We start from the raw sequence: 16,349 nt of genomic DNA, 5'->3' as shown, positions 1-16,349 counted from the left end.
TTTAATTCATAAATTGTTTTTTCCCCTTATCTTCAATTAACGTCACAATGATCGTTACATTATTTTTATTTTTGTCTTTTGTGAATTGCATCCCACCGTCTGACAGTTTGGGAATTTGAAGAAATACAGAAAAACAACGCTGATTATAGAAAACAATGAGATATTTAAAATAATTCAATGGGATCGGGCTAAAACTAACCCGGACTATCGTTAATTTAAACGTTAAGCACCTTTTTCATTTTTTATTTTAATTGAAAATCGTGAAAAACATCGGCACATCAGCTGTGCTGCGTTCAAGGCCTCATGAGAAGAAACCGCTTCCTGTTCAACCCGGAAGAGAAACAAAATCCTTCCTCCAGCTCTGTTTGATTTTAGCTCATGGCTCATTTCGCCACAGATGGTGTTTTATTAATTTCGTCCCTTAAGAACCAGGATAACAAAAATTTCGGCTAATGTTCTCCGCCGCCGAGGCCTAGCTCTTAGCATTAGCCGTTAGCTGCACGCAGCTGCGGCCGGTACCGGCGGGATGAGCTCCGCCGTGACCGGTACCGGCGGGACGAGCTCCGCCGTGGCCCTGCACACGCAGCTGGCCACCGTCATGGAGTCTCTGGTCCACGCCGCGGTGGCGGAGCTCAAGAAGCTGGTGGAGGATAACTCGGCCTTTCTCCCGGGTCTGGAGGCTCGGACCGGCAACAACGGGAGCCAGGCCGCGGAGGAGCCGCCTTTGCCGGATAAGGCTCTTGCCGAGAGCCGGGAGAAGATGGTGAGCAGCTGGTCCGCTGGATCCCGGCGGATTGAAATGTTCTTTTATTTTATGGATTTTTCTTTTCTTTTCTTTTCTTTTTTTTACCCGTGGTTAATTATGACTCCTATCTGGTTATTATAAATATACATGATCGAATAGAAGCAGCAGAACAGGAGCTAAAAACAGGAGTTAAACAGGAACTGAAACAAACTGCTCTGTGACCTCTGACCCCTGACAGGTGCTGTTTGCCTCCATCATGGAGACCCTGGGCAACGAGGCACTGGGGAAGATCATGAACATTGTGGACGAAGCCAGCCTGCTGGGGGACCTGGAATCTGGGAGGGGCGGCAAGAGACCCGAGACCAGCGTCCTGAACATCCTCAACAATGCACGAGTCGGTACGTACACGGGCCCCATCTCTGCTGATCAAACGCCAGTCGGAGAAGACGGCCAGTGATGATGTCATACTAAGTGCGATTTGTCTGTCACAGAGATCGAACACTCGTACGGCGTCCGTCTCCCGAGCTCTAACACAGACACGTCCACCCAGGTAAGGTTTCTCACCATCTGCACCACCTGGCTGTCAGCAGTGCGTCCACTGACCCATCTGTGACGTCTGTACCTTGTGTTGCCACAGACCAAACCCAACGACGAGGGGGTGGATGCTCCGTTCGTTCTGGCAGTCACCGTTAAAGACGAACATGGGAACATTGACTTGGGAGCCATCGCTGAGAGTCAGTATCTGATCTGTATCTGTCAATATCTGTCTCCTGATCAAACTAAACTCCAGTCACATGACTGTTTGCTGCTAATTCACCACTTCCATCTCTGTCAAAATAAAATCCATCAGTACTTCAGAAGACAGAAAGCGTTAAATTCAGAGGTTCGTTCAGAAGCAGCAGAAAAGTTTGATGTGTTTCATATCCTGCACACACACTGTGCCAGAAGTGTTTGATGGTTATTTGCACCACAGATGAAATGAGTTAAAAACCTTATAAAAGCTTTTTTTCAGGAGACCACCTGTAACGCCTGTCCTTTCCCTCTCCACCCGTAAATGTATTTTTATGTCCAGGAGCACGAGTTGAAGCAGCACAGCCGCTGCCTGCTGAGCTGGAGCCACAGAAAGTTTCTAGTACACCTGAGTTTGTGCTGCAGAGCGTCACCTGGAAGTATTTCATGTGCACGGCGTGTGGGAAATCCTTCACATCGCAGAGCAACCTGAAGTCTCACTACCGCATCCACACGGGGGAGAAGCCATTCTCCTGCAGCGTCTGTGGCCGAGCTTTCCGCCAGAGGCAGAGTATGCAGAGCCACATGCGTACGCACACCGGCGAGCGGCCGTACGAGTGTCCGCAGTGTGGAAAGTGTTTTTCCAAGCAGGCACAGCTCAAGACGCATTCCATCATCCACACAGGGGAGAAGCCATACGGCTGTGATGTCTGTGGCTGCCGCTTTAACCTGCTGCAGAATCTACACCGCCACGCACACACCCACACGGGCAAGAAGCTGTTCATCTGCAACGTGTGTGGAAAAGGCTTCACCCGCGCTGTCACGCTCAAAACCCACGAGCTCATCCACACTGGACAGAGGCCTTTCAAATGTGAGCAGTGCCCCAAGACCTTCCGCCACGCCATCAACCTCAAGAACCACCAGAGGATTCACAGCGGCCTGCGGCCCTTCAGCTGTGACCTCTGCGGGAAGACCTTCCGCCAGTCTGTGAACTTGAAAATCCACCGCAGGATCCACACTGGCGAGCGACCTTTTAGTTGCCAGGAGTGTGGCAAGACGTTTAGCCAGCAGAGCAGCCTGATTTCGCACGGTCGCACACATTCCAAGGAGAAGCCTTTCGCATGCAGCTCCTGTGAGAAGAAGTTCAACAACTCCAACAGCCTCAAGCTGCACATGCGCATCCACACCGGAGAGAAGCCGTACACCTGCGACATCTGTGGCAAAACGTTCAGCCAGTGCAGCCACCTGAGGACGCACAAACGACATGTCCACGCTGGGGGAAAGCAGTACATATGCGACAAGTGTGGGAAGAGATACTCAGACCAGCGCAACCTGAAGCTTCACAAGTGTGGATACGCATGACAAGGAAACGTTTGGACAGAATGTTTGTAATAAAATTTGCAGTCGTCTCAGTGGAGTTCGGTACATGCACAGAGCACAAACTAAGTCTTATATTGGAATATGAAGTTTGGAAAATTCAGAGAGAACGTGGAAAAACTTGAATGTTATAGTTTATTTTTTTCAAATTATTGAAGGGGGATGGTAGGACCAGTCGTAACCGGTCAGAGCACATGTTAAACCGGGCAGAGTCTCTGGTCATATGAACCGAAACCTGAGTGATCCTCAGATCATCTCTGATTTTTGTTTCAATACTTCAACACCCAGGAGCTTCAGCATCTGTTGCCATGGAGACACCTCAGATGAGTTTAAATTAATTGAAATGTCTACAAAAATCAACCTCCAGTGTGAGGCTGCCCTAAAATACTGTGTTCTGGTTGGTAGAACCCAAACATTTCAGTTACAACCGTGTTTCTGCAAAAATGTGTAATATAAATACTCTTGTTTTTTTTAAAATAAATTTATAAATGATATTTTTCATCTGGTTGGAGAATAAATTCTGTAGAATCAACACCTGCCTCCATCCAGCTGTTTTCCCTGAGCCATAAAGGAACAGTTCAGTGTTAGTAAATGTTATTAAAGGTTTAATGCAGTAATTAGTCTGCGACACAAGCTGTTCCAGTACTTGGACTGTATTTGTATACAAAACACACAAGGAGTATTGACCATAATAAAAATTCATCGCAGGTTTTAGCAGGTGTCTCGTAATAAAAATAAAATAAAAGTTAATTACGTTTGATAAAAAAAAAAAAAAAAACAGGAAACGTCAGCGTGACGTATCCTTCCACGTCACCTCTCAACATGGCGCCTCCGCGTCCCGGGTTTATCTGTCACGGCCGAGGAAGAGCATCCTGACCGCGGCCGGACCGTGCGTCTCTGCCGCCCCAGAGCTCCGTGTCCCGGTACCAAAGTCTAAAGGACTCCCTTAGCCCCCCACCGAGGAGCCGGAGCTGTTCGCGAGTTTGTTTTTGCCGAGCAGCGCAAACAGGAGACGGATCGGTAACAAGACCGGAAACCTGAGTGACTACCGTCAAAATAAAACCCGAAATGTGACGACAGGAAATCAGCGGATGTACCCTTCAAAATTAAATCCGAAACATTAACTGACCACATGGAAGAACCTGCAATATAATAATAAAAATAAACAAGGACGAAAGGATGAAAAGATTAACGATTTCCTTCAAAACGAAACTTAAAATCAGGTTTTACAAACCTGAAATGAATGAATAAAAAAAGTTTAACTTTATATGACGTTTTCTGTCAGATGGTGAAAACTAATTATAATTGATCATAACACTGAAGGGTCATCCAGGCATTAACTTAAAAGTCTATGATTTAAAATAAAACAGTTCTGAAGACAACAACTGATATTTCAACCAATTTTGTTTTTCAAGTCAAAGACACCAGGAGCATTTCTTGTATTTTGAATGAAATGGAAAGAAATGATGGTTCGTCCTCACCGGTGATCATAAACGACACAGCCAAGTCCGCGGGATGTGATCATCATGACCCCGCCTCCTCCACTGACGACATCTTTCAGGGTTGCACTTCCTGTCCATGTTCTCACCCGGTCATGTGTTCAGGAAATAACGAGGAGGGGGCGTCTGGTGCTGTGTCACAGTGTGTGAATCACGCCCCCTGCATCCATCCCTCCGGGTCAGGCTATAGTCTGCAAGGACCAATCGGACACTGCTCTGAGGTCAGCGAGGCGGGTGACAGGGGTGCGAGGTTTACACAGAGCGTCATCCATACAACACATACCGACAGAAAGAACAGGACCAGTTTCAGCTCAGACAACGTGGTGTCCTGCACTAACACCTCAGCAGTTAACCCCTGTGAGGAAAGTAGACACCGTGGGGGCGGGGCTACTGGAAGTACTGTCCACCTGGACAAGAACACCTCCACTGCACCAACATCAGAAGCCTGCCAGGTAGACAGAAGCCCTACAACCACCTCTTCAGACTCTAGTTCGCACATGACCTCTGACCTCCCAGAGGTCAGCTCTGATGACGAGGCCTTCATCACAGAGCCGCTACCACCACGCAGCGATCCGGGCCCCCCCGTTCCCGCTACACACTCCAGGAACACATTCGAGTGTGGTCGCAGACAGAGTGCTCCAAGTCAGCTGGTTCAGGACCGCGGAGGGTCAGAGTCTGAGCTTCAGTCCCGGAGGCCGGGAATCGTTGAGTACTTCAGCAGGTACACGCCGTTGAACGCATGAGGGACATCGATAATAAGAAAAACAAATGTCACTGGAAACATCTGGTGACTTTCTGTTTGTATTGTGCTGTAGTTTCATGGTTGCCTAAAACTATTAAAAACAGACACCAGCTCTTTCCTTTACTGATATCCCATCTTCACCAAGAGTTCAAACTCAGGCTGAACCTGATCAAATAGTTTGATGAGAGATTAATATTTTGCCTGTTTCCTCGTATCCTAGGGAAAAGACAGGCTAAACAAGAGGCCAAGAATATCTAACGTACATGTGTGTGTGTTCACAGCAGGAAGCAGCGGTCCGTCAGTCAGAGTGTTCCTGGTTGGAAGCTGTTTGGTAAAGTTCCTCCAAGACAGAGTCCGTCCAAACAGGCCCAGATCATCCAGCAGGTACTGACTAACCAGGATCAGACAAAATGTGGACAATGCAGCTGTGAACCTGTTGAAAACTGAACCTGTTATAAAACTGGAGGTTCAGAGAATCTCATGCAGCGCCCACTGTTCCCAGTATTATACTGGGATATGCAGCAGCGTCTCTGAGATAAATGGGTCAGTTAACGCTGCCTTGTTTCCCTCCTGCAGAGCACTGCAGTCAGTCTGTGTTCTCCAGACCTCCAGGACCCGGGGGTACGGACTTTACTTCCTCCATGTCACCTGTAGCTCCATCACACTTCTTCCTTCTGCTCATGCAACCTGTCTTTGCTTCAGTGTTTTTAATCACTTTTATCATCTTTTTATTTGGTTGTATTTCATTTTACTCTTCAATTTTAGACCTTACAAATTATTCTATTTATTTTAAATGTGCTTGATTGAGACTGAGCAGTGATGCTAAAAACTGTTTGCATGAAATTAAAAATTTTCCACAAGCAAACAAGGATGAAATCCAGCTGAAAAAGAAGCTGTGGTTTAATGAAGCCCAACAAAGAAAACGTGACATAGTGGTGCATCAGGAGGGTTCACCCATCTGTGATGTCATCTGTCCTCCATCACGTCTGTTAGACCTTTTCTGTTGTCATAGCAACTGTGTGTTGTGATGTCACTGCAGGAGTTCGAGGCACGGCAGGTCACTGCCCACAGCTCTCCTACTCATCATGCCTCAGAGCAGCAGAGCAGGAGGAAGGTGGAGTTTGAGCCGCTGTCAACAACAGCACTGATCCTGGAAGACCGACCGCCGTACGAGCACTTCCTCTCTGCTTATTTAACTACTTCCTGTTTGTCAGCCATTTTGGGTCCTGACAGTTTCTCTGTGCAGGAACCTTCCCGCCAAGTCGGCCGAGGAGACCCAGAGACACCGACAGCAGTACGAACAGATGGTGGCTGGAGCTAAGAGAAGAGGTTTGTTGGGACCTACTGCACCTTTCAGGTGGGCGGAGTTGAACACAGCATGACCTTCTGTGTGTTGTCTGTCTGTCAGAGCTGAAGGAGGCTCAGAGGAGGCAGCAGCAGATGAAGGAGAGGTTCCGACAGGAGGAGGTGATCTCCAACGCCACGCTGGTCTGGAACCAGCACATCCTGCCACACTGGGACACCACGTATGACCCGTCTGTTTGTGTTGTACCACAGATTTGTCAGGGGATCAGCCTGTGATCACATGACCAATGCAGGCCTCAGATCTTTGGTGTCATGTGAGATGGAAATGTTGACGGCCAGTGCAGGATCAGAGCGTAGATGTTTGGTTTCATGCATGTTTTTTCAGTGAGGTTAATTAGAGCGATTCAGTGATGATGTCATGGTGTTTTGGTGATGATGTCACAGTGTTTTGGTGATGTTGCAGGAAGTCCAGTCGTCGTGCTCAGGAATTGTGGTGGGGGGGTTTACCCCCCAGCGTCCGGGGGCGTATCTGGAGCCTCGCCATAGGCAATGAGCTCAACATCACTGCAGGTGTGATTCATGATTCTGCTCTTTCTGCTGACTCAGCTTCAATTTAAACATTTTACTGTGGAAAAAAAAATAGTTCCTTTTAGAAAACGTACATTTTCCCCTTCTTCATTCAAACCTCCCTCCTCCTCCTCAGAGCTGTACGAGATCTTCCTCTCCAGAGCGAAAGAGAAATGGACGAGCCTCAGTGACACAGAAGGTAAGAAAAGACACCACAGTTGAACTTTTAGTTTCCAAACCTCCTGGGATGAGTCACCTGGAGCTGTTTACCTGCAGATGGAGCGTCGCTGGCTGAGCCCAGCGTGGAGCTGATCACACAGGACATTTCCAGAACTTTTCCCTCGCTGTGTGTTTTCCAGAAGGTAGGGCAGTAGAACATTAGACACAAACAGAAAAATTGTAACGGCATAAAAAGGTGAATTCAGACTTTTCTTTTGTAGGGCGGCCCATACCACAACCTGCTGCGAAACATTCTGGGAGCTTACACCTGCTACAGACCTGATGTGGGATATGTGAGTCTCACACAGCAAAACACAACATGCAGCTAAAGCCACAGCTAAAGTGATTCAGACTCTTCTCCAGTGAATCGAGAATCCACATAGTCTCTCTCTGTCTCCTGCCCAGGTGCAAGGTATGTCCTCCATAGCCGCCGTGTTGATCCTGAATATGGGCGAAGCCGAAGCATTCATTAGCTTCTCCAATCTGATCAACCGCCCCTGTCAGCTGGCTTTCTACAGGGTGGACCACCAGCTGGTACTCACACATGTATATTTCTAATCACTGATATAAACCATTTCCAACCTGAACCTGATCCATAAACACAAGTTTAAATAAATATTGGATAAAATGTTCTCACTTTAAAATTATTCTTCATAGAAATGTCCCTAATACCCCCCCCCGATAATCTCCGTTCCCCAGTCCTGAACCCTAAAACCAGCTCTGAACTGTCACACAGGCCCATGACTATGTGAGGACAGGACAGAATGTCCTTCCCCTGCAAGGTCTAAAGCTAAAACTGGTCCTCACAGAGACAGACACACCGATTATAATTGCACTCATTCAATTTAATTAGAAACAAAGAGCAGCTTAAGTTAAAAAGTCATTCAGGTCAGAAAATGCTTCACACGATTTAATGTGAGTGAACAACTTTCCTCCAGATGTGCAGGTATTTCAGGACCTTCCAGGTGTTTTTGGAGGAGACTCTTCCTCGTCTTTTCCTGCACTTCCAGTCTTTAGGTCTGTCTCCGGATCTCTACCTCATGGACTGGTGAGTATCGAAAACCAGATCAGACCACAGCTGTGTCCAAAGTCTGGACTCTGCTAACTGCCTCAGTGTAAATCTGTACAAATCTTCACACAGTAGAACGAAACTACCACAATATTGTAAATATGTAAGTCGCATATTATCACTTTTATTTTGACAGTAACTTTCCCACTAAATGACACTGAGCATAGATAACAGTTTCATGTTTGTCTCTGCAGTAAATTATTCTTTCACTTAAGAAAAAAAAACCATAAAACCTTTAAATCTATTTCATTTTTAAGGGTTTTACACTACAACATCAGAGTTTGGGCTTTTTCATTTCTGTAAACGTCAAATTTTACGAATCTGAAAGCATCTAACACTGAGCTTTACACAGACTCGTTTTAATGCGCCGAATGCGGGATCTCTGGCTGCTGCAGCAATGATGCACATTCAGACTGAACGATGTGTAAAATCACCTAAATTAACACACCTGAGCACCAAAGGACGTTAACTCCTGCTTCCTCCAGGATCCTGTCTCTCTACACGAAGCCCCTTCCTCTGGATGTGGCGTGCCGGGTCTGGGACCTTTACTTCCGGGACGGGGAGGAGTTCCTGTTCCGGGCAGCTCTGGGGATCCTGAGACTGTTCCAGGACGTCCTGCTGCACATGGACCTCATCAGTGTCGGTGAGATGTAACCTCCGCTGCTGAGTTGGACTTTTCAGTGATGTGCACTTTGACCTTGAGACTCGAACTTCTTAAGAAGACAGATTTATCTAAGGTGACTTGTGACGGACTTGAACTCATCATGACGGAACAGAGACTGTGTTAAGTTACTTGGGACTCGACCTGGACTTGTTTCAGGGGACAAACTGCTTTTGTCCGTTTCCTCCTCCAGCTCAGTTCCTGTCCCGTCCTCCTGGTGAAGAGCTGCTCTCTGATAGGCTGTTCTCCTGCATCTTGGCCACCCCCCTGCTGAGTGGGAACAGGAAGTGGAGTCAGGTGAGTCACCTGACAAACAGAGTCATCACTGTAAGTAAAAGCCAGAGAGAAATTGGTTCTAATGAGTTGTTCTGTTTTCCTCAGGTTTTGTCTTCCTGCAGCTGCTGACCCGACCTACAGTCCGCTGTTATTATTTCGGCTGGGATTTTCGTTCAGGTTAATATGTTGGGAACACCAACACATATTTATGAAGACTCCAGTTCTTATTTATTTTCTATTTTTTATCTGGGTTTCTCTATCAACTGATCTAAGTGTCAGACTGAACAGTGTATGGAAAATAAAATCATACATGAATATTAAAACTTTTGAATCACTTTATTAAAATGTTATTTTTTTAATGAAAAGCCTTAACACAGCAAAATGACACTGGTGTGTCTATTTCTGAGTTTGTCTATGATGAACATGTTTTTATTAACGTGCTTCAGGTGACTTTGGAAGAAGTGAGGTAACAAAGGAAAACCGATTCCACTGTTAGACTGAAGTATTTCCAGATCGAGTGTCACATGCAGCCAAAGATACAGGTCAGCCTGTGTGATAAAAAAAAAACAAAAAAACAAGTGGTTTGGACGAGAACAACTCAACACTAACTCAGCTTTGTTTTCTATCATTTGTTGGGAAATTATTGTATGACACACAGGTTGTACCAGTTTGTGTTTCTGCTCTATATACAGATGTAATGGTGACATCTGTTCCATGTCTTCATTTTGATTTTAATATTTATTTGATTGTTAAATCTGTGGTTCTGGTTTTGTCATGTCGTTAGTCCTCCAGCCGCTGGTGGCGCTGTTTTGTCCGCAGAGGAGTTCGGTTTATTGTTTCCGGGGCACCGGCTGAACCCGATTCATTTTTCACACGCGTGTGGAAACAAACCGCAGCTTTTCCACCAAAACACCGAACCAGGTTATCGCCTCACACCGAGGGGGTTTCATTAAACTTCGGCCTGAACCTGCGGAGCGAGGCGAACACTTCCCGCCGCCATGGGCCCGGTAAGTTCACACCGGATCAATGAGAGGAACGGAATCGGCTCCGGTGGCCTCTGACTGCAGTAAAACCGCGTCTGTTCACGGGGTGACTCACGGAGAAACCTGCTGATTTAACGGCTGCATGTAAACTGCTCCGACATCAGCGTCGATGGAGCCCGCTGTTAAATTGACACATTATCAAATGGGATCTGGTTTCCTCTCGTTGGTTCTGGTGGACTCACCAGACTCCATAGAGAAATCTGCGAATTTAACGCCTCTATGTTTCCCTGAGCAGTATCAGAAAAGCGGAAAACACCAAATCTCTGGGCCGAGTTTTGTTTGGCTGCTATACTTCAAACGGCTCTCATGTTGGTGGTGATGCATCATGTACTCAGGTATTACTTAACCTGTTCAGGTGTGATTCTGGTTTCCTTCCTCTCTCCCTGCAGCCTCGGTCCAAGAAGCGTCGGCCGACGTTCCGCCGCCTGTTGAAGACGAGCGGCGTGAAGCTGGAGAACAAACTGAAGAACCGACAGCTAAAGCAGCAAAACGTCGCCAAGAAGCAGCGAAAGGAGCAGAAGCGGCTGCGACAGGCGGTGAAGGACGCCGCCATCAGGACGCCCCGCCCCTTGGAAACGTACCGGAGGAGACCAGGTGAGAGCCTTTGATTGATGGGTCGCTCTGTGATTGGTCTACAACTGACAACAGCACTCAACATAGTCACAGATGGAAGTACTCAGTACGTCAGTAACAGTACTAATAAAAATACCCCATTCCAAGAAAATACTGCAAAGATAAACATGTAATTAGACCTTCCTGCTCAGCACCAGGTGAATTTAAAGTTTCCATTCATTTCAAATGATCACAAATAAATGAAAATATAAAACACGTGATTTGTAAAGTAACTCAAAATGAAATTTAACTTTAACTCCCTGGGAAATTATAACAGTGATTTTAACTCTTTCCAGCTCAATATTTAATCAAGGAAATAACCTGGTGATGTATTTAAGGAAAATAATTGTTCATCACATCTCGACTTCTCCAACACATCAGAGCAAACATTACGTCTTGCATGTAACCTGTGAAGTAGAATTTTAATTTACGTGTTGACCAAGAAAAACATTTTTAAGCATTCCTCTCCCATAATGCACTGCTCTGAGTTTGTTCTCACCTGTGCTGCCTGTGAACGTCTGACAGAGGAAGAGGAGGATGAGGACTTTCTGGATAGTCTGCCCACAGACATGATGGAGGACGATGATGTGCAGCAGATGACCGCCATGGCCCGCCAAGCCTCCTTCATCACCAGAGATCTGTCGTCATGGTAACGCCAACACAAACACCCTGAAAGAAGGCGGGGATGGTGCTGTTTAGTTTTAGATCACTTTAGATGTAGAAAACAAGTCAACACATGAACACGCTTTGGCTGAGGTGTGTTTGTTTCTTGCTTTTGGGGCGTCCCAGCGGGCCCGTGCATGGTGCTAAGAAGCGGCGCTCAGAGGTGGTTCAGAGTTATGAGAAGGTTCCCAGGAAGATGGTGAGGACGGAGGAGAAGGAGGTCATCCACCTGCTGCCAATCAAAGACAAGACTGGAGTCATCCCACAGAGTGTAGAGAGAGGTACCCCCCTTATTGATCCAGTGATTGATCTGACTGGTAGCTGTGGCTGTAAACCTCATTTCTGCTGTGTCTGTGTAAAGTTGTCCAAAAGCTGCCAGGGGAGGAGGAGGAGGAGGAGGAAGAAGAAGACAAAGATGATGCTGCTGCCGAAGAGCCAGAGGAGGAAAATGGTATGGATGTATTGGTCTCAGGACGTGTCAGACTTGACTCGGGACATGTCTAGTTGTGGACGTAATGTGTCCTCCTGTGCAGACGGGCGCTCAGACAGCATTGCAGGGCTGACAGCAGAGCAACAGAAGCGGCTCCGAGCACAGAAGATAAACCAGAAGAAGCTTCAAATCGCCAGCCTGGGATCAACCATTATCTCAGACCCCTTCAGCAACGTAAGTAAGACCTGCTGGTCCAGGATCAGGATCTTTATTAAAGGGACAGTCTGTCAATCAGTCAATCTAAATCTATGTTCAGATGAAGCGACTGAAGGAGCTGCGCGGGATGCTGATGGAGTCTGACCCCAGTGTGGCAGTGACGATCAGGAAGCTGGTGATGGTGTCTCTGATGGAGATCTTCAAAGACATCGCCCCCACCTACAGGATACGACCTCTGACCCCTGCAGAGAAAGCCACTAAGGTAGACTGCATATTATTTAACAGCTGCTATGCCATGTAGGGCAGAGTGGTGTTTGTTTGAAACCACTGAAGAAGAATCCTTAATTCATCACTTCCTTTGGCAGCAGCTTCTGAAGCCACCATAGAGTCCAAAGTTCACACAAGCGCGACATGACCCGTTTCGTTTGGTTTTGCTCCTTGATGTAGAAATAAAAGAATCATTATCCGGTGGGATATGTTTCCTCTTCATTGTTTCAGAACTTCAGATGAAAATCATAAAGATTCACAGTGAGGTACCGAAAAACTACCTGTAAAATTTTCAACATGTCTGTCATGTTACCGGTTTGTCGTGCAGGTGAAGAAGGAGACTCAGCAGCTCCGAGAGTTTGAAGAAGGTTTGGTCAGTCAGTACAAGTTCTACCTGGAGGACCTGGAGCAGACCATCAAAGGTGACAATCACAAGAGCACACGAAGGCCACGCAACAATATTCAGGTGTTTAGGCTCAACGTGTTCACTTTTCACCTTCAGACTGGAAGCAGAAGAAGAAGAAGCGCAGTCAGGCTGTGGGTTTCCAGTCGTACCGCAGCCTGGCAGAAGTTGCTGTTCGCTGCCTGTGTGAGCTGCTGCTCGCTCTGCCTCACTTCAACTTCCACAACAACATCGTCGTCGTCCTCGTGCCACTGATGAACGACCCTGTCAAGAAGGTGAGTGACTGAGATTGAGCCTCTGCTCAGGTGGATTGTGATGCGTTCAGGCGTCTCTGTGTTACAGGTGTCAGGTATGTGCTGTGGTGTGTTCAAGCGTCTCTGTGTTACAGGTGTCAGGTATGTGCTGTGATGCGTTCAGAAAGCTCTTCCAGCAGGACAAACTAGGCGGGGCTTCGTTGGCCACCGTGCGGGTCATTTCTGGTCTCGTCAAGAGCCTCAACTACAACGTCAGGCCTGAGGTAACGAATCAAACGCACCCAAAGCAGCACCACTTTAACACACGTCCACCTGAAACCCCACAAACCAATGACCAATGACTCCTTTCAGGTACTGCGGACCCTGTTGAGTCTGAGGATTAAGGAGGTGGAGATGAAGAAAGACATAGAGGACACGGCACCAAAGAAGAAGTTCATGAACAACAAGGAGAAGAAGAAGAACCTGTCCAGGATGCAGAGAAAGGTACAGTTGCCCGTTTCCCTGCTGTTCTGTGCTGCTGCAACACAGGCCAAGAGTCTGGAGGCAGTCAGTCGGGCTAGTCAGTTTATTTACACCTGGATGAGGGAGCAGGTAGGTGCTGTGCTGCAGGTGAGCATTAGTGGCCAACATGAGCAGCAACAGGAAGTGAGTGCAAAGTGATGACAAGGTGTGAGCTGTCATTGGCTGATGACCACACCTGTAAACTGTGTGTGTGCGCGCAGTGGAAGAAGGCGGAGGAGAAGTTGGAGAAGGAGCTGCTGGAGGCCGAAGCGTCAGAGGGCAGAGAGAAGAAGGTCAAACTGGTAAGTGGAAAATCAGGAGAACTGGCTCATCAGTGACTCTCAGAAACTGAACTCTTCCTCCTCCTCTTCCTCAGCACACAGACACCCTGAACATCGTCTTCCTCATCTACTTCAGGATTTTGAAGAAAGCTGAGAAGTCAGTTCTTCTTCCTGCTGTCCTGGAGGGACTGGCCAAGTATGACACAGGCAGAGTACTGTAGTATTGCAGTATCACTGTTATAGTACTGATAGTATTGTAGCGCTGACCGTGATGTCACTTCCTGACAGCTTTGCTCACCTGATCAACCTTGAGTTCTTTGACGACCTGCTCAACGTGCTGCAGAACCTTGTCCAATCAGACGTGAGTATTCATTCGTCCGCTGCGACAAACCGATCGATCGACTGGTTAATGGTTGTAGTAATGGTTCTGATGTGACTCCTGCAGGATCTGACCAACCGGGAGAGTCTGCACTGCATCCAGACTGTCTTCACCATACTGTCAGGACAAGGTCAGAGGAAACACGTCGCATAAGTTCTGTCATTAAACAAACATTTTATTCTGAAAAGACAGAAACTCTCCTCTAGTGATGGAACACCACTAAACAAACGTGGATCAATCAAATCTATCCATGTTCCTGTCTCTGTCAGGTGACGTCCTGAACATCGACCCTCTCAACTTTTACTCTCAGCTCTACAAAATGCTGCCGAGGCTGCACGCAGGTCAGACACGTGCGCACGTGTGAATTTCACCATCGGTACACTTGTGTCCATGATGTGTGACAGTTAAGAGATTTGATTTGATAAAGCAGAAGTTTCAGAAACAACGAGAAGGAAAAGTTTTTACCTGTAAAACACAAAAAGAGATTGTGGCTTGATGTTATTGAAATGTTTCAGTAAAGTAAGTTGTCAAATTATTAAACTCGAGAAGGCTCAGCCGTGATGACTTTAAGATTAAATGAACCTGCCTGACTCAGGGGCACCCAATGATGACATCATCATCGTGTTGCGGTGCCTGGACGCCATGCTGACCCGCCGCAGGAAACAGGTGACCCTGCAGAGGGCAATGGCATTCGTCAAACGACTGAGCATGCTCAGTCTGCATGTACTGCCCAACGCCAGCGTGGGAGTCCTCGCTGCCAACAGAGCCACCATGCACGTAAGTGTGTGTGTGTGTGTGTGTGTGTACCTGCAGTACAGTTAGAGCCAGGTTTGGGTTACCTGTGAGGGTCAGATTTCCTGCCGTTCATCTAATGACCAAACTGTAGGTCACTGAAAACGCTTCTTTATTTCTGTGTGTGTGTTTATCTCAGGCCTTCCCTAAGTGTGACTTCCTGCTGGATAACGAGGTTCAGGGCAGCGGCTTTTACCTGCCAGAGCTGGACGAACCTGAACACTGCAACGCCCAGAACACAGCACTGTGGGAACTACACTTACTGCAGGTATATACACACACACACACACACACACACACACACACACACAGTCGTCAGGTGTACACACATAGTGTGCAGGTAATTCCTCAACATCTTCCTGTGTGTTCCCAGAGACATTATCACCCAGTGGTGCGGCAGTTTGCGGCTCACCTGTGTCAGGGGGCTCCCAGTGAAGGATCGGCAGCACTCAGGGTGGAGCTGAGCCGCAGGTATGAAAAGGTCTTCTGGAGGTGTCTTAAAGGAGCAGTTCACACTAATCATGCAACTCTACAATCGAAAGTTTAAGACAAACATCCAAAAACGGTGAAAGGTTCCTTTAAAATCATGTGTCTGGGGCCTTTCTTGCATGTACGTCTGTGTTGACGTCCTGTCCAGGTCTCCGGTGGAGCTGTTTGGTGATTACAGTGTCAAAGACATGAGTTTTAACCCTCCGGTAGCACCGCCCGGCACCAAGAAGAAGGTACAATAGCAAACACACCTTCACATCCACTCATATGTTAACACTGTCGCATTTTATATTCTAACAAAAGTAACTTTAACCTCTTTAACCTTGTTATTGATTCATCGTGCGTTAACCTTCACTCGTTTATCATTTCCTGTCTTTTAAATTTGACAGGATCGTTTTACAGTTGGAGCGAGGCTGCTGAACGGCGACCTGCAGAGACGAGTCGACAGCATCCTGAGTTTTGCCGAGGAGACAGACCTGGACTTTAGCAGAACGCACACACCGAACCAGCACTGACACACACCGACACACACTGACACACGCCTGTTTGTTCCATCTGTGAAGCTGAAAATAAAAATCTTTTTGTAACAAACGTTAGAAACGTGAACACCTCTAACGTGACTTTATATTCTCTCATAGCCACAGTGGGCGGGGCCAGTGGACTGGGGATGTGCCCAGTATATCTGATCTGACAAAACAAGATGTCACATATTGGACTCACACAAAATAGTTGAGTAATTAATAAAATGAAGATTACATTCAGCACAGATTTCCATTAAACTACATCCATTTGTTGCTGTAATTGGCACAATCGGCATCAACAGATCTAAA

The 16,349-nt window shown here is 47.0% G+C and overlaps 3 protein-coding genes and 1 long non-coding RNA gene across 9 annotated transcripts; 3 read left to right on the top strand and 1 right to left on the bottom strand.

Moving 5' to 3' along the window:
- The first annotated feature begins 282 nt into the window (after positions 1-282).
- On the top strand, positions 283-3,383 carry LOC113135384 (zinc finger protein OZF). The gene is made up of 5 exons (XM_026315383.1): positions 283-763; positions 984-1,143; positions 1,237-1,295; positions 1,383-1,479; positions 1,818-3,383. Exons 1-5 carry the CDS (start codon positions 527-529, stop codon positions 2,834-2,836), a joined length of 1,572 nt encoding a protein of 523 aa, XP_026171168.1. The 5' UTR covers positions 283-526; the 3' UTR covers positions 2,837-3,383.
- A 276-nt stretch (positions 3,384-3,659) lies between these two features.
- LOC113135383 (TBC1 domain family member 12-like) lies at positions 3,660-9,512 on the top strand. 3 transcript variants are annotated; one of them, XR_003296168.2, is made up of 15 exons: positions 3,660-5,071; positions 5,374-5,476; positions 5,669-5,713; positions 6,132-6,259; positions 6,339-6,421; positions 6,501-6,618; positions 6,861-6,967; positions 7,101-7,163; positions 7,241-7,326; positions 7,405-7,476; positions 7,589-7,717; positions 8,122-8,231; positions 8,738-8,989; positions 9,107-9,210; positions 9,295-9,309. XR_003296168.2 is itself a non-coding variant. In XM_026315380.2 (15 exons), exons 1-15 carry the CDS (start codon positions 4,305-4,307, stop codon positions 9,316-9,318), a joined length of 2,097 nt encoding a protein of 698 aa, XP_026171165.1. In that variant the 5' UTR covers positions 3,660-4,304; the 3' UTR covers positions 9,319-9,512. The 3 variants fall into 3 exon arrangements, 2 of the variants coding, with proteins under 2 accessions (XP_026171165.1, XP_026171166.1); XM_026315380.2 differs by having other exon boundaries at positions 8,738-8,895; positions 9,295-9,512; XM_026315381.2 differs by lacking the exons at positions 9,107-9,210; positions 9,295-9,309 and having other exon boundaries at positions 8,648-8,871.
- On the bottom strand, positions 8,890-15,883 carry LOC113135390 (uncharacterized). Of its 4 annotated transcripts, XR_003296171.2 has the most exons (6): positions 15,842-15,883; positions 15,443-15,526; positions 14,158-14,355; positions 11,344-11,513; positions 10,580-10,870; positions 9,427-9,737 (listed from the first exon to the last, which is right to left on the bottom strand). It is a non-coding gene; the product is annotated as an uncharacterized LOC113135390 (long non-coding RNA). The 4 variants fall into 4 exon arrangements; XR_004463332.1 differs by lacking the exons at positions 9,427-9,737; positions 15,842-15,883 and adding an exon at positions 8,890-9,183 and having other exon boundaries at positions 15,443-15,768; XR_003296170.2 differs by lacking the exon at positions 15,842-15,883 and having other exon boundaries at positions 15,443-15,768.
- noc3l (NOC3-like DNA replication regulator) lies at positions 10,008-16,287 on the top strand. The gene is made up of 21 exons (XM_026315379.2): positions 10,008-10,196; positions 10,622-10,826; positions 11,370-11,493; positions 11,634-11,788; positions 11,869-11,958; positions 12,041-12,171; positions 12,254-12,415; positions 12,749-12,842; positions 12,923-13,098; positions 13,212-13,340; positions 13,429-13,560; positions 13,800-13,880; positions 13,955-14,055; positions 14,148-14,220; positions 14,305-14,368; positions 14,508-14,579; positions 14,834-15,015; positions 15,170-15,298; positions 15,404-15,501; positions 15,668-15,752; positions 15,909-16,287. The coding sequence occupies exons 1-21, from the start codon at positions 10,188-10,190 to the stop codon at positions 16,032-16,034; spliced, it is 2,418 nt and encodes an 805-aa protein (XP_026171164.1). The 5' UTR covers positions 10,008-10,187; the 3' UTR covers positions 16,035-16,287.
- Positions 16,288-16,349: the final 62 nt, after the last annotated feature.

Source organism: Mastacembelus armatus, chromosome 19 (assembly GCF_900324485.2).
Source record: "Mastacembelus armatus chromosome 19, fMasArm1.2, whole genome shotgun sequence".
Taxonomy (NCBI): domain Eukaryota; kingdom Metazoa; phylum Chordata; class Actinopteri; order Synbranchiformes; family Mastacembelidae; genus Mastacembelus; species Mastacembelus armatus.
The sequence above is the reverse complement of the archived record's forward strand: the minus strand, read 5'-3'. Positions and strand labels throughout refer to the sequence as shown.